The sequence below is a fragment of the Halichoerus grypus genome, chromosome 10 (assembly GCF_964656455.1).
Source record: "Halichoerus grypus chromosome 10, mHalGry1.hap1.1, whole genome shotgun sequence".
NCBI classification, from domain to species: domain Eukaryota; kingdom Metazoa; phylum Chordata; class Mammalia; order Carnivora; family Phocidae; genus Halichoerus; species Halichoerus grypus.
In genome coordinates this window covers 125,166,794-125,192,915 of record NC_135721.1, presented here as the reverse complement: position 1 = coordinate 125,192,915, position 26,122 = coordinate 125,166,794, and the positions used below count along the sequence as shown (strand labels likewise).

Sequence of the window (26,122 nt, the reverse complement as noted above, 5' to 3'; positions counted from 1 at the left end):
AATAGGTTTTCCAGCTTCCTTTTTAGCTTCGTGGGCCATGTTACTGAGTTTTGACCAATAGGTTGTGAGTGGAAGTGATGTGTGGAACTTTGGATCAAGTTCTTAGCTGCCTGTCCCCACCCTGATACCTCTTCTTGCCAGGTGGAGCAGGGGAGCAACAGGAACAGACTCAGAGAAGGTAGCAACCAGTTGAGGATGCCAGATCTATACTTTTACATAAGAAAGAAAGATCTCTCATAATTAAGCCACTATTTTTAGGTCACTTTGTTATAGCAGCTTATCCTGTACCCTAACTAACACAATCACCAAACACCCAGCCATTCAGTGGTGGTACAAGTCAGGGTTCTTGCTGTAAGCCACACAAACCGCCTTGCGCCTGTGTCTGAGCACTGGTAGCCAAGACATGGGGTAACGGAGGGTCTTCCACAGTGCAATGTGGCTCTGGTGTAGCCCTGGGGCACCGCACTATGGGGAGTGGTTGGATGCTGGGAGTCTACTTATAATAGATATTGTATTAAGCCCTCCATAAATAATAATAGCTTTCATTTACGGAATGCTTATCATGTGCCTGGCATGGTTCTGTGTGTTTTACCCCTAGTTACTCATTTAATCCTCACAAAACCTCCGGGATGGATATTATTTACAATCTTATTTTGTAGATGAGAACGGAAACCACAGAGACTTACTCTTCCCCAAACATGCCAAGCACACTTCTCCCCCAGGGCCTTTGCACTTGCTATTCCTTCTGCCTGGAATGCTCTTCTTCCAGGCATCCACTCACAAGGCTCAAACGTCACCTGTTCTTAGAAAGAAGCCTTTTCTTTTCACAGAAGCCTTCTTAACCACCTTATTTAAAATCGGACCACTACCTACACCCCGCCGCCACTCTACCACCCACAGGGTGACCATATAATTTACCATCCAAACTAGAACGCTTTTAAGAGTCAAAAGGGGATACCATTAGTAAACTATTTCCGGAAGGAGCCAAAGAAGGGAGGCGGGGCCACCAAAGCAGACCAAGAGGCTCAGAGCTTCCGGAGAGAGCCCAGGAGCGTGAAGAGTTTCTGACCGAGAGTTGCCGAAGGCTTACGGAAATAGCCGAAGGTTTGGGAGGCGGGGCCACTTCCACAGGCGGAAGTGTCGGCCTTGGAGTGGTGGAAGAGGTCCGAAGACTTACGGAGCGAGCCGAACATCGCCGGCAGTTTCCGGAGAGAGCCGACGGGCTCCGAGCGACGGCGCCGAGGCTCTGTCATGGCGGCCGCCGGTAACGCTTCTTCGGCCGACGAGAACGAGCAGCTGGCGCCGGAGGCCGAGGCGCTGATCGCGGCCCGGGAGCGGAGCAGCCGCTTCTTGAGCGGCCTAGAGCTGGTGAAGCAGGGCGCCGAGGCGCGCGTGTTCCGCGGCCGCTTTCAGGGCCGCGCGGCCGTGGTGAAGCACCGCTTCCCCAAGGGCTACCGGCACCCGGCGCTGGAGGCGCGGCTCGGCCGGCGGCGGACGGTGCAAGAGGCCCGGGCGCTGCTCCGCTGCCGTCGCGCAGGTGAGGCGGCCCGGCCCGGGGGCCTAGGGGACCCGGGCGACGCGAGCGAGGGTCTCGCCTGAGCGCCGCGCCCCGTTTTGTCTCAGTCTCTCCCTTTGTACCCTCTGCGTGAACTTCTGCTGAGAAATGTCATCCTTTCATCTCTCTCTTCCTTCATTCTTAAGGAGCTGCGTTTCCTAGCCGCGACGAGCATCTGTCCTGGAGCCCTTGCTCCTGGTTCAGTTCCTGGCTCTTCCACTGTTGCTCGACGGGGGGCATGCTACTTAACTGCCCCGAGCCTCGGTTTCCCCATTTGTACCGTCTCAGTGTTCGATCATTATCTCTTCATTCATTACTTTTAAGAAGCAGATGTAATTACAGATACTTGCCGTGGAGCCAGGCTCTCAGCGTTCAAATTACCGACACCACTGCTTCATATGCAGGCTTTCAACAAATTATTTACCCTCGCCCTCAGTTTCCTCACCGGTAAAGGGAAGTCACGGTATGTTTGGATGTATGGCTGGTACATAGCACTCAGTACATTTTTGATTTCATTAAATCGTTTCTTACTTTTTCATTAAAACACCATTGTACACTACCACGGTATGCCTTGGCCTCAGATGAGAAACCGAGGCTCAGAGAGGGGAAGTAACTGCCCAAGGTTACACAGCTTAGTGAGTGACCCAGCCAGGTTCTCAGCCCATAACCTCTGACTCAGAAACACTGGCTTTTGACTTTTACACATCCTTTCTTTTATTAATATTCTTTAGGCACCTGCTTTACACCAGAACATTGTTAGGTAGTGGGAGGGCTGGAAGAAATTTCAGTAGCGAACAGACATATCTCTGCCCTTGCGTGGATTTAATGGTTATTTGTGTGTTCCTGTTTTCTATTTTAACCCTCTCTAGGATATAAGTTCCATTAAGGAGGGATCATAGTTGCTTTGTTTCCTGCCTCACTGATAAGTCTCCAGTATCTAGAAGAGTGTGCTGGGCCTGATGGTCATTCAATAAATATTCATTGAATCTTTGAATGCAATGAATTCTTTGAATTCTTGGAGGGATCATTCTCATGTTCTAGAATCAGAAACAGGCTTAGAGAATTGATGTGATTTTTAGGTTATACAACTAATAAGGAAGGGAGCCAGGATTTGAACCCATCCTTTCTGACTGCAAAGGTGAAGCTCTCAGCCAACACTCTGTTTGGCCTGTTTGTGTCCTTTTTTTTTTTTTAAGATTTTATTTATTTATTTGACAGAGAGAGACACAGCAAGAGAGGAAACAGAAGCAGGGGGAGTGGGAGAGGGAGAAGCAGGCTTCCCGCTGAGCAGGGAGCCCGATGCGGGGCTCGATCCCAGGACCCTGGGATCATGACCTGAACCGAAGGCAAACTTAACGACTGAGCCACCCAGGTGCCCCTGTTTGTGTCCTTTTGAGGATGCTTACCCTTCTGGCTCTTTGTTTTGTTTTTTTTTAGGGAATAAGTATGACAAATGAAATCCAATCATAAAGAGTGGAGAGGAGGAGGGTGCTTTGGCACTACTAAACTTAGCTGTGGGGCGGCTTAAGGCACAATCCTGCAGGGCATGAGCAGGGGACACTTCCAGACGAGTTAAGTTGTACTATTCTGCAACGTTCCTAAATCTTTTTTTCTGAAATGAGCAGATATGCACTGTGAAAGTCTGGCTCAATCTTTGAAAATTAAACTTAACATTAAGAAAGAATCTAATCCAATAACCATTTCTATCTTGATTGCAGGGATATCTGCCCCCGTTGTTTTTTTCGTAGACTATGTTTCCAACTGCTTATACATGGAAGAAATTGAAGGCTCAGTGACCGTTCGAGATTATATTCAGTCCACCATGGAGACTGAAAAAACTCCCCAAAGTCTCTTTGGCTTAGCCAGGACAGTTGGGCAGGTTTTGGCTCGAATGCACGATGAAGACCTCATTCATGGTGATCTCACCACTTCAAACATGCTCCTGAAACCCCCCGTGGAACAGCTGAACATCGTGCTCATCGACTTTGGACTCAGTTTCATTTCAGCACTTCCGGAAGATAAGGGAGTCGATCTCTATGTGCTAGAGAAAGCCTTCCTCAGTACCCATCCCAATACTGAGACTGTGTTTGAAGCCTGTCTGAACAGCTACTCCACCTTCTCCAAAAAGTCCAGGCCAGTGCTAAAAAAATTAGATGAAGTGCGCCTGAGAGGAAGAAAGAGGTCCATGGTAGGGTAGAAGAGTCTGTTCGACAAGTACAGACATTTAGGCCATTTATGTGAAAGTGAATTTGAAGGAGTGCTCCAAGTATGAGATTAGACATAAATAAAGATGTTGAGATGTTTTTAAGCACTGTCTGTGATCATGCTTGTTAAGTGTCATCATGTGCAGTTGACTGTTCTCACCAGCTTACTGTGTACAGAAGACATACTCTAGGCAGAACTGGGTATCTGACAGAAATCTAGGACAGGCTTTCTCCGGCTGCGCCATGTGTACATTGGGTACGTGGGCATGGCATTGCAGAACATTGAACCACATAGTGACAACGTTGTTTGCTTTTCAGTCCTTCGGGTGAGAAGAGGACAAAGTCGCAGTTGGTGACGGATATCTCTATCAACCCGCCAATCCCGCATTTTTTTTGTTGTGTACGTGGCATAGTCCTCTGGAAACCAATGTAGTGGGATGCAGCCAGCATTTTGAAAATGAAGTAGATTCATAGACTAGGGAATATCAGAGTGCATGACACGTAAGTACTGATTTAAAAAATCTGTTTCAAGGGTATATATAGGCAAGGGTATATACCGAGTTTTGATGTAAAATATATTTCTTTTTGAGGGTCATAGTACAAAAAGAGGAAAAATACTGCTTAACTCCAATTAGTCTTGTTAAAAAAAGCAGGCTCATAGCTTTCAGGCAGCTGAAATTTATATAATTTTATACAGCATTGTTTTTATTTTCGGTCTGTATTTTTATGGTTACCTTCTAATTAAGACATGTGATCGATATAAAGTTCCTTTTAATTTATATAAGTAAAAAAGTGAGTTGATTTATATCACAGGTAATAACTACATAGAACAAAAGAGGTGACGTGGCTTGGGAAGGACTGAAGTTTGATAAAGCCTGGTTTAAGGGGAGCGGCAGGAAAACTGAGCGAAGATGCAAAATGCCACTAACTAGCTCACGCTTAAAACCCTGCCCAGCCTCAGTTTCTTCCCCAGAGGTGTGTGGCTGTGGAGAAGTATAATAAAGTACCTTTCCTCCTTGCCAGCTCCAGCTAGCAAATAAATATTTTGAGTGCCTTACATGTGGCCGGTATCTTATGGGGTACTGGGGTGCGCAGGGAGTGAGCATTCCCTTGGGTCCAGGACGGTTTCCTTCCCCGTAGTCAGCCCTGTACCTGTGGCAGATGCCCAGGGCTGAATGAAAACTTCCCTTCCTGGGTAGTGGTGACTAGTAGAGAGGAGAGTTAGTATCATTGCCTGTTTACTACTTGTCAGATACTGTGCCGGGAGTGTTCATACTGGATCTAAAACAACTCTGAGTTGGGTATTATCCCCAGTTTGTGGATGGAGAAATGGGCTCAGAAAGGGGGGAGCTTGTCCAGGACGTCACGGGTAGCAGAGGGTACTTGTACTTGGCTCCCGAGCCCAAGTGCTCTTCAGTGATACTTTAAGAAATGAGTTGCTGGATATGGTATTTTTATATTATTTTATATATTTATGTTATATTTATTGCTTATATTTTTATCTTTATATTATTATAATATGTATTGGCATTATATAACATTTTCAACAAACTTCAGGGGCCCTAGGGGCTGGCAATAATTTTTTCAATTATTTCAGTCAGTGAGAGGGCTCATTCCCATTTCCTCACTAGTACTGTAAGGCTCATCTCTGCCTTGGGGTGCGGGGGGGGGGCGTGACTGGTTGGCGCATGTGCGCGGCCAGTGGGTCAGCACATACCTAGTGCTCACTGTGTGCCGGGCACCCGAGCTACAGAGGGGACATGAGGCTGGCCTTACTCTCCTAGGAAACAAACTGATGTTGGGACTGCTGTGTGACGGAGAACCGGGGGTGGGGGGGTGGGGGGTGTGTTCCAGGCAGAACCGCCATCAGGGACAAGGTTGGTGAAGGAGGGGCATCCTTGGGCCACAAGGTGGCCGGTGTGCAGCGAGCAGAGCGGAGGAGGAGCAGGAAGTGAGATCGGAGAGGAGGGTAAGGACAGATCACGCAGGGCCTAGTAACCGGCCTGGGTTTTGTTCTCAGTGCGACCCAGAGGGTTTTAAACAGGGAGACATCTCATGTTTTGAAAGGATTACATCGGTAGGAAAAGGGCTAAAGGGGGCAAGAGGGGACGCGAGAAACCAGGGAGGAGGCTTTGCCGCTGGCCAGGTCAGTGATAGCGGTCGCCTGGGGTGGAGGCCCCGGCGCGTGTGCTGCCAACCGCTTGGCCCCCTGGAGCGTGTGACATGGTGGCCAGTGGCCGTGGAGGCAGGAGCAGTAGACGAGTTAAAGTGATCTTTGCAAGCTTCGAGGGAGAGGGGGCTACTGGAGAACGGTCCGGACCGTCTGTGTACTCAGCCCGGGGCCGCGATGGGAAATAAGGAATTATCAAACATTCTGAGGCGAGCAGTGGATTCCGTCCCTGGTTCAGCATCTCACAAAGGGCTAAGCAACCCTCTGCAATTCCAGATTCCTCCAAGTCCTCGTGGGGACAGCCAGCACTTTGCAGCCGTGAGCCAATGGCACTAGCAGCCCTGCTAGTGAATTCCGACTGGGACCTTCCCAGATGGGTTATAAACCTCATTTTACAGATGAGGGAAGGTGCTCAGCAATGCAAAATATCATGTCCTAGGGTCACATACATGACAGAGCTGGGATTCAAACCCGCATTTTTAACCCTAGCAGTTCACTATTGAGCAGTTACTGGGTTCTCTGCGTGCATTAACCTATTTTACAGAGGAGCCTTGCCCCAGGTCACACAGCTAGGGAGTGGCAGAGCCAGGGAAATGTGGTGTGACACTGAGATATGTCCAACACTGCAAAGGACACAATGCCCACATCTTCTGGAACATTCAAAAGAGCTCCTGTGGCTGGCCCATGGGCCACGGAATGGAGTTACCCCAGGTGGGCATAGTGAGTGCCCTGCACAGGCAGGCATGTTCTTGCTGGTCACGAGGATCTGGGAACACCACCAGCGAAGGGATGTGTGTACCATCTCTACTGTGACCGAGAAAGTCAACCCCGATCCTGATCCTGACTCCAGTACAATTTATTTACAAAACCAGGTAGCCAGCTTGCGGGTCATAGTTAGCCAAGGTGTTTTTTTAAATATTACATTAAAATATTTGTCTTGATGACTGAGTTTTTAGGTGCCCTCTTAAATGTGTGCCCTAGTGAGAGCCTCACTCACCTCATCCTGGTCCTAACCTGGCTGCCTCTGGCTGTCAGAACCCCTGGCTGTGAGACCAGCTGACAAGGGCACTGGGACTTTCCGCCTGTGTCCTGAATTCAGGGTGCTGCCCCTCCAAAGGACCGAATTGCCATTTCTCGAGCCCAGAGGAGTGGCTCTGTTTGCCAGCAGAGGTCGCCAGTTACCATCACTGTGGGTGGGAAGAAGCTTCCCTCCCCTTCCATCCTCCTCCCTCCCTCCTGCTTATCCCCTCCCTCCTCTGTCCCTCCTTTCTCTCCTCTCTCTCCCTTCCCTCCCTCTCCCTCCTTCTCCTTCCTCTCCTTCACTGTTTTCCTCTTCTCTCCCTACTCAGAACTTGGCTCATTTATCCACTCAGCACCTTAGCTGGGCATCCCTATACAGCAGGCCCCGTGCTAATCACTCAGGCTGTGTGGGGGTGTCTGGCTCCCTCCTGCCTTAATTTTGTCATCCATTCTCTCACTTCTTCACTCATTCATTCACTGACTATTTATTGAGCACCTTGGCTGCATCCAGCTCTGTGCTGGATCCTGAAGAAGCTGCAGTGATGAGGAAGCCCAGCTCCCCTCCCCCCAGGCGCCTTCCCCTCCCCTGGCACTGCTAGAATCAGTGATCTCCCCACTGCTCCCCCTGCTTCTGCCCTGCCCCTCATATTCTTCCTCACTCAGCAGCCAGAGGCACCCTTGTAAAGCCGGTTTATGCCACTTCTCTAATCAGAAACTCCATGGCTTCCCATCCCATGTCTCCTTGCTTACCAGCTGCATGATGAGGGACCCCACACCGCACCTCTCTGCGCCTCAGTGTCCTCATCTGTAAGAAGGACCTACGATGATTCTACCCCATGGAGCTGCTGTGAGTGTTGTCATGGGTCGGAATCCCAGGAAGCTGACTGAGATGCAGTGTAGCCTGTAGGATGTTTACTAAGGCGTGCCCTCGGGGGTCATCCTCCACAGAAGGGAAGAAGGCGGGGGGGGGGGGGGGGGGGGGGGGAGTGGGATCTCGAAGCAGACCCAGCAACAGCCTCATCCGACCCCATGGGGAGCTCTTTGCCTACAGTGTCCCTGCAGAGATGTCCCAAGTTGGGGTGAGATGAACAGGCCCTCATAATCTCCCATCACAGTCATTGGCGGGCTACCCCTGGAAGGACAGGAGCGTCGAGAGGCTCTTCTCTGCGGGGACACCATCCCTGAAGGGCTGGCAGCAGGTGGCCGCCTGCTGACCACACTTCCTGCATTTGGGGCCATCAGGCTTGCCTTGGAGGGGCCCTGGGCTGCACATCAATGCCCAGCAGGAGCATCAGCGAAATAATGCATGTAGAGTGCCACCACAGTGCCTGGCGCATCGTAACAACTAGCAATTGTTATTACTATTATAGAACCTGTTAATACTATTTTTAGAACCAACAAACAAGCAATTATAATAAAGCATCATTTGCTCCACTTAGAAGCCAAAGATACCCAGGTGCACTTCCCCACATTGCCCGCCCCAGCCCCAGTGTTTCTGAATCCAAAGGTCTGGGCCTGAGCTGAGCATTTGCATTTCTAACAAGTTCCGAGTGATGCTGTTCTAAGAATCACTGCCCTAAGGAAAATCAAGGTGTTCCTGAGAAGGACAGGGGATAGATGCTAAGAGGGCAGAAACAGCAGTTACTGACTGTACCCATTTTATGGATGAGGAAGCTGAGTCTCAGAGATGCTAAGCGATGCCCAGGCATCAGCTTATAAATGATAGAGATCGTGCCAGGCACTGTCTGTTGCCTACCCAAAGCCACCCTCTTTATTTCTTTTGGACAGAGCCTCCGTTTGTCCAGGTATTTATTAGGTGAGAATGGCTTCATCTCAGGGAAGGTCGGACTGGTCCCTGTCTAGAATGGTGCCTGGAAGGTAGCAGGTGCTCTGTAAACATTTGCTGAATTGAATTCCCTCACGCAAGCAACAGCCTGCTGTGGGGAAGAAAATCATGGAGCCACATGAGCCTTCCCCCACTACCCCCAAACACACACACACACACACACACACACACACACACACACACGCCACAGTCTTCCCTGCTGGAGGCAAAGCGGAGTATGGTCCTGGCCTGCAGCTTGGAACAAAAAACATTCAGAACCCTGGGGGTTTGGTGCCGATCAAAGGCCTCCTCATGTTTGTAAACCTTTACTCTCCTGCCTGGGATACAGAAGGTTAGGGGATGGCCCAGAACCCAGAGTTAGATGCAACCCCAGGTACGGGGCAGGGGGGAGATGACACGGGACTCTGGGCCTCCCCTTCCCCCATAGAGAGGAAAGGCCCTGCAAGGCTGAGCAGCTAGAACCCAGCCAGGGGACCGAAAGGGGTAACTAATCCCAACCCCAGCCTGAGGCCCACCTGCCGGGACTGGCTTCAAAGCCAATATTGTTCTTGGAGCTGTAGAGGCCTGACCAAATGTCACACTGAAAGATGCTGACAGTGGTACAGGGCTCAGCCGGGGGGGGGGGGGGCAGGAGGGGAGGCACTGAGTCCCCCCTTCTGTGCAGGGGGATGGAAAGCTGGTGCCAATACTCCCTGTGCACTCTCCCCTCCCCCAGCTTTATTTTTCTTCATAGCACTAAGCACTATGGGATAGGTGATATATTCCACTCATTTATCTTATTATAGAGCTAACAAAATGAAAGCCCTATGAGACCAGAGGCTTTTGTCTTGTTTCGTCACTGCCAAAGCCCCAGCACCCAGAATGATACCAGGTCTATAGTAGGTGCTCAATTAATACTTGTGAATGAATGATATGATTTTGATTGATGTTCATAATGAGAATAATAAATAATAATAAATAATATATATTATATAATATATAATATAATAATAATATAATAAAAATATAATAATAAAGTACAATGATTTAAGGCATGTTCAATTTTTCAGGGCTTACTGGACCTTTGCTATGTTCCAGGTACAGTTCCAGGCACTGGGAGTTTGGCAGGAAATAATTTGGACTCCTTGCTCTCATGGAGTTTAATGTTTAATCTAGTGGGGAATCATTTCAAACGATGACTCATGCTGTGAGGGAAAGCATTTGGGGGATTTTATACAGAGTGCGTGATGCAGAGTTGAGGAAGGTTATGTTCCAGGAGATTAGGTAGTTGGGAGGGCCCCTTGAAAGAGGTGATGTTTGAGTCGAGACTTGAGTGAGAGAAAAAGCAGCCATTGAGATGGGAGGGTGGGTGGGGTGTGGGGGGGGGACATCCAGGCAGAGGGAGCAGTCCATGCCAAGAACTCGGCATGCAAGGAGCAGAAAGAAGGTCACAAAGAGGGAGGGATGCAGCGATCGAGGGGAAGGCAGGTAGGACATAGAGTCAAAGAACTAGGCATGGCTTAGTCATGCATGTAAGCGCTCAGCAGAGTGCTTGGCACATAGAAAGCCCTTAAAACCTGGGCTGGTAGGGGTGCCTGGGTAGCTTAGTCAGTTAAGCATCTGCCTTCAGCTCAGGTCATGATCCCAGGGTCCCAGGATCGAGCCCCACATGGGGCTCCCTGCTCAGCGGGGAGTCTGCTTCTCCTTCTCCTTCTGTCCCTCTGCCCACTTGTGCTCTCTTTCTCTGGCTCTGTCTCAAATAAATAAATAAAATCTTTAGGAAAAAAACCCTGGGCTGGTGACTATAATCAATATGTATGCACACTTTACATAAATTTTACAAATATTTTGCTATTAAAAATGGGGAGGGGTGCCTGGGTGGTGCAGTCAGTTAAGCGTCCAACTCTTGGTTTTGGCTCAGGTCATGACCTCAGGGTCATGAGATCGAGCCCTGCGTCGGGCTCCACACTCAGCACAGTCTGCTTGAGGTTCTTTCTCCCTTCCGCTCTGCCTCTCACCCTGCTCTCTCTCTCTCTGTCTCTCTAAAATAAATAAATAAAATCTTAAAAAAAATAATTCTAAAAATGGGGAGGGGGAGGGGTGGTGTGTATCACTGGAATTTCAGCTCTATCATGCACTAGCTGTGTGACCTTAGGCAAATGTCTTAACCTCTCTGAGCTGCAGTTTCATCATCTGTCTAATGGACAAGCCTAGTAGGGAATGAAAATAAATGGGAGTCAAACCATCCATCAACTGTGGAAGTTCTTTAAGAATTCCCTCCCATGGGGCGCCTGGGTGGCTCAGTCGTTGAGCGTCTGCCTTCGGCTCAGGTCAAGATCCCAGGGTCCTGGGATCGAGCCCCACATTGGGCTCCCTGCTCTGCAGGAAGCCTGCTTCTCCCTCTCCCACTCCCCCTGCTTGTGTTCCCTCTCTCGCTGTCTTTCTGTCAGATAAATAAAATCTTAAAAAAGAAAAAAAAGAACTCCCTCCCACATCCTACTTCTTTCTCAGCGTAAAGGGGGAAGAAACAAAGAAAGGGAGTTAGTGGGTCCAGCCTGGGAGCCACCACTCCTCTTGTAGGGTGCAAAGGTCCAAGTCATACAACTAGGGATGTTGTGTGGACTCTCCTTCCTATAAGGAGCTCTTCTTAGAGGATTCAGCCCATGCAAATCCTGGCTGATCTCCGCCACCAACTTCCTCTGTGAGTTTGCCTCCTTCTTCTGTTATTCTGCCCCCATGTGCTCACTTCTGGGTGAGAAAAGTAATAGCGGTAGTAATAGTTATCTATTGTTATGTAACAAATTGCTCCAAAGCTTAATGACATAAAACAACTATTTGTTATGCTCATGATCATGTGGGTCAGACATTTGGACAGGGCAGCATGGGCGTGTCTGGTTTCTGTTCTACCATGTCTAGGACATCAGCTGAAAGACTCAAAGGCTAGGGGCTGGAATCATCTGAAGGCTCATTTGCTCATAGGCTGGTTAGTTGTTGCTGGCGGCTCGTTAGAAGCCTTGCTTTCTCTCTGTGGTTTTTGTCCCTGGTTTAGTCTGAAATTCAAATATGGTGGCTGGGTTTCAAGGATGGGAGTCCCAAGAGTGAGGGACCCAAGCAGAAGCTGTACCCTCTTTATGGCTGAGCCCTGGAGATCCCAGAGCATCAGTCCTGCCATGTTCTATTGGTTGGCATGGCACAAGCTCCCACCCACTTTCAAGAGGCAGGAACAGCGACCCCTAACTCTCAGTGGGAAGAGTGTCAATCACGTTTAAGAGGGGCTTATGGGAAGCCCACATAGGATGGAAGATAGACATTGGTGCCATCCTGGGAAAATAAAATCGGCCACAAGCAGAATGATCATAATTGTTGTCAATTGTTGAACACTTACTATGGGCAAGTACTGTGCTCCAGCCTTGCTCATTAATTCTTCCAACATCCCTGTGAGCTATATACTCTTCTTGTGTCCATTTCAGATAAGGAAACAGGCCCATTGGAGTTCAAGCTCTCGTCTAGGGTTGCACAAGAAGTCAAGCTGGAATTGGAATGTAGCTTTGTCTAATGCAGGGTGACAGACTCAGAAAGGTAATGCAAACAGATTATTATAAGGATTAAATGAGTTAAAACATGAAAAGTGCTGAACGCAGTGCCTCCCACACTGTGAGTGCAGTATATGTGCTTGCTACTTATTATTATTATTATTCCATTTGAGCCACCAGATTGAAACTTCTGCTCTAATACTAAATACTGGCCTCTTAATCTCTTAGCTCCTTCCAGAACAAGGAAGCCAGCCCAGGGGCCCTGGGTGCAATATGCCCTGGTCCCAACTGCCTCCACTCAGGCTTTGGGGAGTGGGCCACAGTTTCTATGATGTCAGCTGGCCCAAATCCCCGGGAATAGATTCTCCGGTTTGGAAAACTATCCTCCCACACCCAGGCTTCGAATGTCCAAAGTGCTCCCTGCAGGGCCTCACCCTTCATCCGAGGTCGTCTGCCACTAACCTGGCTGGAACCTTTGATGAAGCCGGTTATTGGGCCGGCTCAAGGTCAGGTGCCCAATTTGAAAGGACACTGGAGAAAGTTTCATCACAGCTTGCAAAGGTTCCATTGGGAAATAACTTGCCCTAGGGGTTTACGGGAATCATGGCAGCCTGACCGACATGGGAAATAATAAAATAAGAACAGAGGGGCTTCCACCTCTGGGAAGATGGAGTAGACATAATTTTCTCTATACTTCCTGCTGAGTACAACTGAAAATCCTGTACAATACACATAAAACAAACAAGAAGACTCTAGAAAAGTGGAGAGATGAAGGCAGTGACTTGGGACCCAAGGAACAATCCGGTGATAAGTCTATTGGGTTTTCTTTTTGCCTACTGTATCTTAGACTTGGAAGAAGCAGGCAACCCGGAAATGCCAACAGGAGTTTCCAGAAAGCCCCAACAAAAGCTTGTATGCTATAGCCAAAGCACGAGGAAAGATCAGCCTAGCGAGACCATTTTCAGACAAGCCTTCTCTACTCCAGCCGAACACCACCGAAAAAACTGTGACCTCGCCCCACCAGCATAGGCTGAGTGAGGAGGCTTGACTTCCAACCTCCAGGCTGTCACAGTTTGTCCCAGCTTCCTTCCCAGGGTGGTATCAGCAGAAGTAGAGGAGGGGGCTGGGACTTCTGTCCTCCCAGGCTAGTAAGGATCCTTGTCTCCCGCCACCCCTTACCATGTTTGCTCTGTGAAAGGTTTTGTTGAAAGGATGAAAAGACAAGCTATAGCCTGGGGGAAAATATTTGCAATCCATATATCGTATCTAGAATATATAAATCACTCTCAAAACTCAACAGCATAAAACAAACAGTCCAATTAGAAAGCGAGCAAACGGCAGGAAAAGATGATTCCCCGAAGAGGATATGCAGATGGCAAATAAGCACATGAAAAACGTCGGACAGCATCAGTCACTAGGAAAATATTAAAGCCACAGTGAGATATTGCCACACGTCTATCAGAATGGCTAAAATCAAAAATAGGGACAACACCAAATGCTGGCAAAGATGTGGAAAAACTGGATCACTTATTCGTTGCTGATGGAAATGTAAAACGGTACAAACACTCTGGAGAACAGTTTGGCAGTTTCTTTAAAAACTAAGGATGCAACTACCCTATCACTCAGCAACTGTGCTCCTGTGCATTTACCCAGGAGGAAGGAAAAGATGCCTCCAGGCTCCTACCTGCAGGTGACTCACCCACCCTGGAAGGAAGGAAGAACAAAACAGCAATGGCGACTCCCAGTGAGCGCTTGCTCGGTGCCAGGCGCTGTGCTGAGCATAAGTGCATCATCCCATTTAAACTGCCCAGCCGACCCCTTGTCTGGCAGAGACCATTAGCGTCACCTCCACTTTGTGGATGAGTAAACTGAGGCTCCAAGGCCGTCGCTCACGACCGCGCAGCTGGGACGTGCAAGCCAGGACTCAAACCCAGGCGATACTAACAAGCGCTTTAATCCTCACACTGTCATTGCCGCCCTTCCACGGGCAGTCCAGAGCGGCGAGGAAAGGTGCGGCCGCTGGCTGCCGGTGAAACCCGAGGCCACGCTGCCTTGAGGGCTGGAGTCCGTTCCTTGTTCTTGTGCCTAACGTTCCCTAACGTTCCCGGCCCTCTCCCGCCCCCACCCCCGGCCCCCCCAGTCCCGGGGCGCAGGCACCACCCTTCTCCTCCGGGACGAGCGGGGCGAGGGCGGGTCCCCGAGCGCAGTCCCCTCCCCGGACCCTCCCCCAGGCTTTAAGCCGGCGCGGGGGGCCAGGCACCGGCAGTCCCGGGCCGGCCCGCTCCGCCGGGCGATCGTGCAGATGGCAGCGCTGGCGACAGTGGCCAAGAAGGTGTGGAGCGCGCGGCGGCTGCTGGTGCTGCTCTTGGCGCCGCTCGCGCTGCTGCCGGTGGTCTTCGCCCTCCCGCCCAAGGTAACGCCTCCTCCTCCGGGGCGCCCCCGCTCCGCCCACCCGGGGGGCCGCGCCGCGGGCAGGCCCCTCTGGTCCCCCGCGCCTCCGAGGCGGGAGGCCGCTGCGGTCCCGGACCCCCCTCGACCCTCGACCGTCTCCCCTGTACCCTGCCCCCCTCTAACCCTTCCCCAGCGGCGCCTCGGAGCCCGGGATGTTCTCACTTCTCCAGGAGTGATTTTATCCTCTTCCAGGAGCTCTAGCTATGCGCTGGGCGCTGCGAGCAACCTTTCACTTGACCGTCGCAATGAACACGCAATGCATGCCAAGCTGTAGGACCGGGGGCAAGTCACAGAACTTCTCTGAACTTCATTTCACTCAAATGTGAAAAGGGAGGAACCGAGACTGTCAACCCATAGGGCTGTTGTAAATGTTAAATGAGGCAGTAGATGTAAGTGGTTTAGAACTGAGCCCGGTACACAGAAGTGCCTGCGACACCCTGGCCGGTTTTATTCCAGGCCCCTTCCCTGATGGGAACAGCCAAGGTTTGAGGAACCCTCACCAGGAGCCAGGAAGTGAAGCTCTGCCCTGTGGGCATCATTTTATTGAATCCTTTCCGTGCCCCGGGGGTTGGGGGCGGGGAGGGGGTGGTATTTATCTCATTTTCCAGAGAAGAAAAGTGAGGCTCAGAGAGATGAAGTGCCTTGCCCAGACTCACACAGCAAGTAGCTGAGTGGGGATCCAGCCCCTGGCTTGTCAGAATCCAGAACTGAGCTGTTTCTACACTCTCACAGAAAATAAATCCCTGGACCAAAGGCTGCAGATTGAGGTCAGGAATGTCATGATGAAAGTCAACACCAATGGGGGCTGGGAGAAGATGGTGTTACGGGTCCCTGTTGGGTCCCTCACAGGTGCCCAGCCCATCTGGGGCATAATGGGAGGGCATAGGACAAGGCTTCTACCTCCAGGAAGTTGCTTTCCTACCTCTCAATGCGATATTCAATGTTCATAAAAAAAGAAAAGCAGAGAGAGTACGGTGTAATTTAGTGGTACATTACCCAGCACCCACCAGCAGAGACCAGAGCAGCTGGGAGAGGTATTCAGAGAGGGCTGCCTGGAGGAAGGGGCCCTCCTTGGGCACAGGGAGTAAGAAGGTGATACCAGCTGGTGCCAAAGAGACCCAGGACTAACGTACAAACAAGTTTTCTGGTGTGGAATGATCCAGGCTCTTAGACTTTTTTGACATTGAAGAGAGAAACAACAAATGCCAGAATAAGGATTAGGTCACTTTTCAAAACCATCCCATTCCTGGCCGAGTGCTGACCTCAAGACCTTGGACCAACCTCCTTTCTTCTTTGGGTCTCACTTTCCTTGTCTGTAAAGTGGGGCTATCATGGTGCTGGCGTCTGAGAATTGAGGTGAAGGGTTGAGCGAGGAAGTTGCCTCACTTTGTGGAGCATCACCGGTGGAAGGATGGATGGGTCTGTGAGGTCACTGGTGGAGCCCCAGGGAAGAAAAGACAGAACACACAGTGTCTCTCTCCTCAGCAGGGGCTTCTGCAAGCTTCTCTCTGCTCAGCCCTCTAGCAAGAGCTGTGAACCCAGGGCCAGATCCAAGTGTTATGGGGCCTGAAGCATATAGTATTTGAGGGGTGCTTTTTAAGAAAAAGTACACAGGTTTCAGGTGGAAAATTCAGTTCAGGGAGGGGCTCTGAAGCTTAAGTTTCATTAGCTTTACTGTGAATCCACTTACATGAGAACCCCAAGGTGCCCCGGTAACGTGCCTCTAGCTTTCTGCGATGGTGGTAAGCCTGATGAGTAAGGGGTTGTACTGAATGCTTAACTCTTACTATGTGCCAAGTACCATGTGACGAGCCTCTCAGGCATCATGCTGTGTAATGTGCACAGAACCAGGGAGACGGCTGCTATGAGCCTCCCTACCGACCAGGTGAGGAAATGGACATCAGTGAGGTTAGGTGACTTGCCCAGGGTCACACAGCCGGCACAGAACCAGAATGCAGGGGTTGTACTTGGAATCATCGCACTTGATACTCTTTCCTCAGTTATAATTAGATAAGAACCTCTCGTGGTTCCCTACAGATCATGGTGGGGACCCTTTGTGTGGCCCTGGATGTCCCTGCCTCATTTAAGGGGCTGATAAGTGTGGGCCTCCTCCCAGGAGGCAGGTCTGGCTTCTTGGGGGATCTTAGCCTCCCTCAAAAATCTCTATCAGCATACTCAAAGCCTCACCCCATATTTTATATATATATATATATATATATGCACTTATTATTATTTTATTCTTGGATATTAATAATGGACATGTTTCTCAATCTGATGTACAATGTGAATCACAGCATCCTTAGAGAACATTGAACAGAGAACATTGCTGTTTTTATTGATCTGGGACATACATTTAAAGCAAAGAGTGGGTGTGCTATGCTAACAAAGCTTCCAGACAATTTCTGTGGTAATCTTAACCAGTATCAACCCTGTGATAACCTCCCCAAAGGCCGGTGGGCTAACAAAAACTTTATGTTTGCTGTGCAAATGTAGCTTCAAGCATGTAGCCTTAGTGTCCACTCCCACCCCCAATCTCAGATTGCCACTTCTAAGCCTCTTTCATACAGAAATTCTGGAACCACCAATGGAAGTTATATTGTACGTATGGGTTCCCCAAAACTTTGGAGGTATCAGATCAGGAAAAACAATGGAGCTGCCTAGGCATTTGCCATTTGCCCCTCACTGGGTCCTGGCTTTCCAGCTTGATGAGGTCTCCAGGTCACCACTGCTCTGACGTTCTAGGAGTCTGTGTGGTCGACAGGGTTGGCCCTCGTGCACCTGTCCCCTGGCGACTGGTGAGCTGGTCTGCGGGGAGGTTGGGGTTAATCCAAAGAGCAGATAGAAGCGGGGGGAACAATTCTTATATTATGTCCTCCTGGCTTGGAACAGAACACTATCAGCAGAGATGAAAAGGAGTGGGACGTACTTCGGGAATGCAGTGATTGCAATTCTCTGGAATTCTCCAGAGAATTCTCCAGTGCCACTGGAGATTTCAGCTCTTGCTACAAGAGTGCTGGAGACACAGGAAATCAGGATGCTGCTGGAGGGATCACCTCAAAGTTTTCCAAGAATGGCCATCCTGGGAGATGGAAGTTGGGGGACTGGCCTTGGACAGCTGGTAGGGATAGATGAGACTGTTAAAGCACTTGCAAGTGAGCACTAGCTCCATGTGTTTGCAGGCAAGTCTTGCCCCCTTTCCTGCCTTGCACCCACACCCACTGAAAGCAAATGTAACCAGATTGACCATGTGGCCAAGATAAGTTCTTGCAATGGGTACTCTTTGCAGGTGACTCTTTCTAAGGAGGCTTTGAAGAAGAGGAATTGGGGGGATATTCTAGGCAGGACTGCTACAGCATGTTGCACAGGGGCCTTGAGTTGGCAGAGGGAGACTGAACCAACCTGCACTCCACCTGCCCAGCTGTGCAGTGCTGGGTCTGCCTGAGGAAAGGCCCCCTTTCCTAATTTGCTGGACCAACCTCCTTTCTTCTTTGGATCTCACTTTCCTTGTCTGTAAAGTGGGGCCACACAGCTACTAAACATTACGTCGGTCACTTCTCTTGGTCCTGGGTTTTGGAAGACAGGTGGCCAGGGTTCTTGGAGACCCTGAGTCTTCCCTTAACAGGGGCTTCCCAGAAAACCCCACAGATCCAGCCCTGTGGATCGAGTATCTTCCTAGTGCTTTAAACATGTATCATCTCATTGAACCCAAAGGTCTCAGACAGGGAACCCCCAAAATGGACTAGAGTCTGACTTAGTTTCCATCATCCAAATACTGCCCACAACATTTTTACCAGATTCCCTTACTCTGCTCAGTATTACTTACTTAATTATATTCCTATCATGCCCTCCCTTTTTTACATCATTACTGCCTTGCTACCCTCCCCTCCTTTTCAAAACACTTAAATAGAATGACTTAAAAAGAAATTTTAATACCAAGACCATGTATGGAAACCAGGATCATGAGTGACTAATAGAAGAAAAGTAGCAATAAACAAATTTCCAATGTTGGCTGATTCTGGCTACACTCTGCTGCCCGCTTGAAGCCGAGGGCCCGAGACCTGCCCTTTCTGTGTTGCATAGGGAGGCAAAAGCTCAAGAGAGGTGTTAAAAGACAAGTTAGTATCAAACTGAGATTTTGCTTTGAAAGGAGTGAGAGGAAGGAAAGAATCTGCAGTGTCTTCTTGAAGCTCTCTGAAATGGTCCCCCGTCTGATAAAATGGATTTATTCATAGACCTTTCCTTGCAGGATTTTGTGATCAAGGATAGGTCCATTTGCAAAAACTACATCTCAGATGCACATAAATTTTGTTTCTTTTGCAGTCTATTCTTTACACATGTTTTTTTTTCCTGGAGGGATCTTTGAAGCTAACTGTGGGGGGGGCGGGGGGGAAGGGGAGATGCTTGTGGTGTTTGGTGGAATGAGCTACGTTGAAATGGTCAGTCCTAAGCCTCAGTTTACTCCTCTGGAGATTGGGTCTAATCGTACTGAAGTGCATTCATATGCTTGAGGCACTTCACCAAGCGCAGGCTCATAGTGCGCGCTCAATAAATGTCAACTGCTGCTATTACAGCCCCTGCCACAGCGTCTCAGAACCTGGGGCTCATTCTAGTTCCACTTCCACAAAGAGGGAACTGAGGCCCAGAGAGGGAAGTGAGTTGCCTGAGGCCTCACAGTGAGGAGTGGCAGGGTGGGGGGCGAGCACCTTCACCCCCCTGTCTTTGTCCACGGATCCCCCATCTCAGACTTCCGGCCATCATGTTTCATCTAGCGATATTTAATCTCTGAGCCTAACTTCTAGATAAGGGGTGAGGGAAATCAGAGGTCAAGCTCCCTTGCTTCTGTTCAGATCACAGTTGGCCCTCAACAAAGAATAAGAACAGCTAATATTTATTGATCACTACTAGGAGCTCTGGCCCCCTTGCTCCCTCTGCTCCCACATTGACCTTGCCTCTTTCTTAAATATCTCAAAATTGCTCTCACCCCAGGGCCTTTGCACTTGCTGTCCCCTCTGTCTGAACTGCTGTTTCCCCAGATACCTGCAAGGCTTGCTTTCTCACTTCATTCATCTTTGCTTAAAGACGACCCTCCTCAAAGGCCTTCCCTGACCACCCTATCTAACAAAGAAATAAAAAAATTCTTTACACTCCATTCTCTTCCCTGCCTTACCTTTTGTCATGGGTTTATCACTATCTGGCAGTATATTATATATTTAAGGAATGGGCAGGTCAGGGTAAGCAGGCATAGGACTGGCTGGTACAAATAATTTCTGTGGGCTCTGGGATATAGGCTGTCCCTAGTTGTCTGGTACCTGGCTCTCAGTGATTGAGGCAGGTGAATGGATCGTGGCCTGGAGTGAGAGAGCCCAACAAAAGAGGTGGTTGGGGGTGTGGGCTCTGGATTGGTTGGTTTACATTGGAAAAACACCTGAGTTGTTTTCTATCTCTAGGAATTAGCTAGCCCTGGTAGGGGCTGACGTTCCAGAGTTATCAAGGTCCCAGGATGTCAGAGCACCAAATTCAGAACCTAGAACACACGCTTGATTCAGTCTTCCATACTCTTCTCTCACCGTGATCTAGCCTAACAGGCCTTCTTTTGGTTCTTCAAGGCTACCAAGCTTCTTCCTGCCTCAGGGCCTTTGCACTTGCTGTTTTTGCTGCCTGGGGTGCTCTTGCTGCTGATCTTCCACAGCTGGATCCTTCTGGTCATTCAAGTCTTAGCCCTAATAGCACCTCTTCTGAGGAGTCCTCTCTGATTACCCCTTCTCAAGAATACTTATCCTCCTTACCCCACCAAACACTCTCTAAACCAGCCTCCTGTGTTATTTCCTTCATGGAATCCATCCCAATCTGAAATGGTCATTATTTGTTCACTGTCTGCCTTCCCAAGTAAGCAGTGGGCAGTGTAAGGGCATGGCTCGTTCTCCACAGCACCTCCCTGTGCCTAGGACAGGGTCTGACACATAGTAGGTACTCAGTAAACAAGTGAATGAATGAATTTGGATTTGAACCCAGGTAGCCCTGATTTCAGAAGACATGCACTTTCTTTTTTTTTTCTAAGATTTTATTTATTTATTTGAGACAGAGAGAGCACAAGCAGGGGGAGTGGCAGGCAGAGGCAGAGGGAGAAGTAGGCTCCCCTCAGAGCAGGGAGACCCCAATGCGGGACTCGATCCCAGGACCCTGGGATCATGACCTGAGCTGAAGGCAGACGCTTAACTGACTGAGCCACCCAGGTGCCCGACATGCATTTTCAAAAACCCCAGACTGCTGCTGCCCCTTTGTGGAAGATTTGAGCTGGAATTATACTTCAACCCCTCCCATTTTCAGTTGGGAAGACTGAGGCCCAGAGAGGGCCTGGAGGGACTTTCCCAGCGCCTCCCAGCCAGACAGTCCCAGAACCTTCATCCGTGCCCCTACACGCTCTCTGGCCAGGTCTGACCCATTGCCCACACAGACCTCTTGGCCTCGGCACCGCTCCTCTGAGGCCCAGCCAACTTTCCACTTTCCTGGAGCTCCTGCCAGGTGTGTAAACAGGCCGATGTGATTCCTGGTGATGCAGCAGGGAGCGAGGTCGTTTCCTGACCAGACTCAACAGGACAGTGCCCTCTGGCCCTCTGGACTGATGAGCAGGATTTTCTGACACCCCTCTCTCCGCCCCCAGACCTTGAAGACACAAAGTCAGCACCTTAGCAAAGCCGGACCTGGCTGGGGCCTAGAATGAGTCACACACGTGCCCCAAACCACTCTGTCCAGCTGAGACGCGTCAGGGAAGAGACACAGGGCACAGTTCAAAGCACCTCCTGGCAAGTAACTTCTCTCCCCTGAGCCTGGATTTTCTCATCTGCAAAGTGGGCATCCTGAAACCTACCTGCTGGGAAGACCTGAAAGGGTCTGCCGCATAGGAGGTGCTCAGTAGAGGAACCTGGCTATTGCTAATATCTGCAAAATGGGGGCACCAGGCTCTTGGCTCTGCTACTTGTCCCTGAGATTTACAGGCGAGGGGCAACCAATGGGGGTGAGCCTGTGTTGTTGGGTGGAGGGAAGCACGGACACACAGAACAGTGATCCCCAGCTGATAAAGAAGTAGGAAAAGGGCGGGGCGCCTGGGTGGCTCAGTCGTTAAGCGTCTGCCTTCGGCTCAGGTCATGATCCCAGGGTCCTGGGATCGAGCCCTGCGTCGGGCTCCCTGCTCCGCGGGGAGCCTGCTTCTCCCTCTGCCACTCCCCCTGCTTGTGTTCCCTCTCTCGCTGTGTCTCTCTCTGTCAAATAAATAAATAAAATCTTTAAAAAAAAAAAAAAAAAAGAAGTAGGAAAAGGGCTGAGGGGGCCAGGCCCAGCGGCTCTCTTGCCCCTCTGTCCCTTTGGCTCCACTCTCCTGCGTGGGTCCTTACCAGCAGTCGGGGCCAAGACAGGGATTTGATTTCGAGCATATTAAGCTCTCTTACAGGAATGTGCTGGAGTCCCTGGGAGGCTGCAGGAAGAGTGAATTCAAGATTGTTGATGTCCTGGGCCACATGCCTTATTCATGCCCCTTCTCTACCCTCCAAGAGGCTCCTAAGAGTCATAGGCAACACCTCCCCAGTGCTTATTAAGTGCGAGGCGCAGTACAAAGCACTAAGGATAGGCTTACCAGCTCATCATGCTCGCCACGGCTCTGTGGTGCAGGTGCTGTGATTGGCCGCATTCACAGATGGGAACACTGAGGCACAGAATGGTTTAGTCACTTGCCCAAATGCCCAAGGCTTGGAAGCGGCAGAGCTGGGATTCAGACCCTGGCATTCTAGCTCTGGAGTCTGTGCTCTTAGCCACAGTGTGTGACACAGGGGTGATGGACCCATTTTATAGATGGAAAGGTCAAGGCTGAGAAGGGAAGCCACATGCCCAGCACCTCACGGTCATTGAATGAGTAGTGGGGCTGGCATTTGACCCTTGGTCTACCTTGTCGAAGGCCCACATTCGCCTTCATGGTTCAGTGGAGGCGAAGGGGGAAGGAAGTGATTGTGTCGGGTATTGTCAGAGACGTCAGGAAAAGCTTCCCAGAAGAGAGATAATGTCATCCTGACCCGAATAGGAGTTTGGAAATCTCGGGGAGCTCTCTGAAGTCAGGAACTAACATGCGTGATCAAGCATGATGGATGGGAGCTGGGGTTTGGCTGTTTGGGTTCAAATCCTGGCTTTTTAATATGCTGTGTCATCTTAGGCCAGTTACTTAACGTCTCTGTGCCTCCGTTTTCTCATCTATAAACAGATATGATAGTAACCGATGATGTTTGTAAAGGTCTTGACAAATGTTGCCTGACTTCGTGGACAAATCACCTACTATGTTCTAGGCTCTGGGAAATGCTTTAAATCAGTGATTCTCAAGCATTTTGCTCCCCAGGAGACAATTGGCAAAGTCTGGAGACATTATAGGTTGTCACAACGTGATGGAGGTGCAACTGGCATCTGATGGGTAGAGGCCAAGGATGCTGCTAAGCACCCTACCGTGCACGGGCCGCCCCCATGACAAAGACCGCAGGCCCCAAACGTCGGTGGTGTGGAGCTTGAGAAGCCTGCCTTAAATGTGTTCAATGTTTTGATCCCCCGGCCAGCCTGCGAGGCAGGCACACAGTCAAATCCCATTTTCTGTCAAGGAAACAGGCCGTAAGGGGAAGTGTTTGTCTGTGAGCGCGCAGCCTGGCTGCAGGAGCCCTCCCGGGGTGGAGAGGATTGGGAAACGGAGGGCCTGGCAGACAAGGCAGAATACCCTGGCCGCCCAGCCCGGTTCCCACAGAAGCTCCTGGCTGCGCTGGGTGGAGCTGACCCTTTGCCTCCTCGGCCTTGGGGCTCACAGCAGGCGACACCTTTCCTTTGGTTGGGAGAAACAAGAGAAGCCCTTGTTCGCTGCCACCCACAGCCCCGATTGTCCCCATGTCCCCAGGCGTTCCCAAGCTGCTTGCACCTTTCTCTCCTGATGAGCTGCTCTCCCGGCTGGCTCCGGAGGTCTCGGGGCAGGGGAGAGGGAAGGAACATTCCTCCTGCCCCTTTCTGCGGCCCCTTCCCTGGGAAGGGCTGGAACTCAGCAAAACGTGGTGGGGCATGAGCAGGGACTTGACAGCAAAGCCCAGACCTAGAAGTGTAGGCGGTTTGCTGGGAAGTGAGTCCGAGGGGTGCTGGCTTCTGGGACGAGAACATGGGGTGGCCAGGCCCGGGGAGCCTGGCAGAGGCCTGGTGCGGCACCCGGCTCGTGGGCCATCTCCCACCTCTTGTGGGGGAGCTGGGGGATTGAGACCTGTTCTGAGAGCGCCTTCTCACCCCTGCTAAACCGACATCAACCTGTGAGGCCTGGCTCCATTTCCTGCTCCCTCCTCTGGGGGACCTGGACCTCCTCCAGACCTGGGCTTTCCGCCTCTGGAAAAGGGGTCTGCCCAGAATCCCTGGGCTGGTGTGCCCTTTCCAGAATCACTTTCTGAAAGGGAGGGGGGGCAGCAGCGTGAGAGTAGGAACGCAGACACTAGACTTCCTGGACTCATCTTACTCTCCCTCTTCCTGGCTATGTGATCTTGGGCAAGTTACTTAGCCTCTTTGTGCCTCAGTTCCTCCTCTGTAAAATGAGGACACTGATAGGACCTCCCTCATAAGGGTGTTGTGAAGATTGGCTCATACACCTTAAATATTTTGGGCTGCGCCTGGAACATAAGAGGTGCTAGGGAAATGGTTGCTATTGATATTATTTTATCAGTAGTAGTAGTAATATTTGCATTACAAATGAGCCTGTGGATCCAGGGGTCTGGAAGTGCTTTATGGAGGATGAGGCTTGCTCCTGAGTCCTCTTGGCCTCCTCCCTACTCACTGTGTGGGTTCTTGGGTCTTCTAAGCCTCTGTTTCCTCCCTTATAAAACAGAATAAGCTCTTTTCCTAGGGGCTGCTGAGCAGATTAAATGAGATAGTGCTTATCAGAGAAAGACCTCTTTTTCTTATTCTTGGCCTGAAGCCTGGAACCCCAGAGTCCTGAAAAGGGAGGGATTGTGGGCAGCGGAGGGTCATTGTGAAAGGGGCTTGGAAACTGCCCAGGTCAGGCTTCAGCAGCAGGGGCCAGCTTCCCCCGACGTGCACCACAGGGCCTCCCAGGATGCCCGGAGCAGGGCCGGCCGGACCAGAGTGCAGGAGGGATGACGGGAAACAGTAGAACACTGAACATGTCGGGGGCAGGGCAGGCCCCTAGTGCCTGCGGGAGGTTAAGCAGAGTGGTGGGCGCACAGGATACGGCCTCAGCTGACCCAGGGTGGATGCCGGCATGGCCAAGAACTTGCTCCGTGAGAGGGAGCAAAGCACGTGCCAGACTCAGTTTCCTCATCTGTCTGGTGGGCCTGCCTACCTCAGGGGGTCATGGTGAGGAGCCAGGGAAGCCAAGAGCTTTGTAAACAGTAAAGTGCCCTGCAAATAGCAAAGTATAAGAAGGGATCCTGTCTATCTTGTTCATTCACCAAGGTACCTTCCAACCTGGCACACAGTAGGTGCTTAATAAACATGTCCAGAATGAATGTGGAATAAAAATGGCTATTTCCTTTGTGCCAGGCACTGTCCACAAGTAATTAACACATTCAGTTAAAAACTATTAATTGAGCACCTACTCAATGCCAGCTACTATTCCAAAGGTACATGGCAGTGAACCAAATAGTCACAAGTCTTTATACTTACGGAACTGACATTCTAGAGAGGGACACAGTGGGGAAAAAAAAAAACCACAGATAAATAAGTAAGGTGTATGGTATAGCAGATGATGATGAGAATAAAAGCAGGGAAGGGGAGTGGGGAGTTGACAATGGAGGTAGTGCAATTGTAGAGTCAGGAAGGTTTCATTGAGGAGGGAACCCTTGAACAAATACCTGAAGGAGAAGATATTTGAGCAAAGCTGAGCACATCTAAAGGAAGAGCAAGGGAATAGCAGGTGCAAAGGCACTGAGGTAGGAGAACGGCAGGTGTTCATCAATGATCTTCCCGGGGCCTTTAGACAACCCTTCCCGGGAGACAGACCCCTGACCCTTGATGGTGCAGAAACTAAATTCAAGGGCTTAGCTGGGATTTAGAGTCACCGCCCCCCCCCAATGCCTTCAGGCCTGATTTCACTTTCAGCCAGAGAAAGGGCTCCTGTTAATGCAGGCCCCCAAAGACATGGGAGGGGCTCTGAGGAGCAAGAGGAGGTAGAGAAGCCTTGAGGGGGGCTTTAGGTGTACCTATCCCATGTTGGGAACTGAAGGGCCCTTTGGACAGATGGGGAGACTGAGGCCCAGAGAGGGAAAGAAACTGCCAAGGTCACACAGTGGGTGGCTCTTTTTTATTCAGAACAATGTGTTCTATCCTCCTTGGGCTGAGTCAGGCTGC

The 26,122-nt window shown here is 50.4% G+C and overlaps 2 protein-coding genes across 5 annotated transcripts in view; both read left to right on the top strand.

The window, feature by feature from the left end:
* Positions 1-1,165: 1,165 nt before the first annotated feature.
* On the top strand, positions 1,166-3,863 carry TP53RK (TP53 regulating kinase). The gene is made up of 2 exons (XM_036069692.2): positions 1,166-1,537; positions 3,274-3,863. Exons 1-2 carry the CDS (start codon positions 1,252-1,254, stop codon positions 3,750-3,752), a joined length of 765 nt encoding a protein of 254 aa, XP_035925585.1. The 5' UTR covers positions 1,166-1,251; the 3' UTR covers positions 3,753-3,863.
* Positions 3,864-4,015: 152 nt separating this feature from the next.
* SLC13A3 (solute carrier family 13 member 3) overlaps positions 4,016-26,122 on the top strand; it is an 80,762-nt gene continuing 58,655 nt past the window's right edge. Inside the window, exons 1-2 of one of the 4 annotated variants that reach the window (XM_078057258.1) lie at positions 4,016-4,260; positions 12,245-12,353. In XM_078057258.1, the coding sequence (XP_077913384.1) occupies positions 12,330-12,353 (24 nt within the window). In that variant the 5' untranslated portion in view covers positions 4,016-4,260; positions 12,245-12,329. Of the gene's footprint in view, positions 4,261-12,244; positions 12,354-14,495; positions 14,721-26,122 lie in introns of those variants that run through there. The other 3 variants (XM_036069688.2, XM_036069686.2, XM_078057259.1) reach the window with 3 other exon arrangements.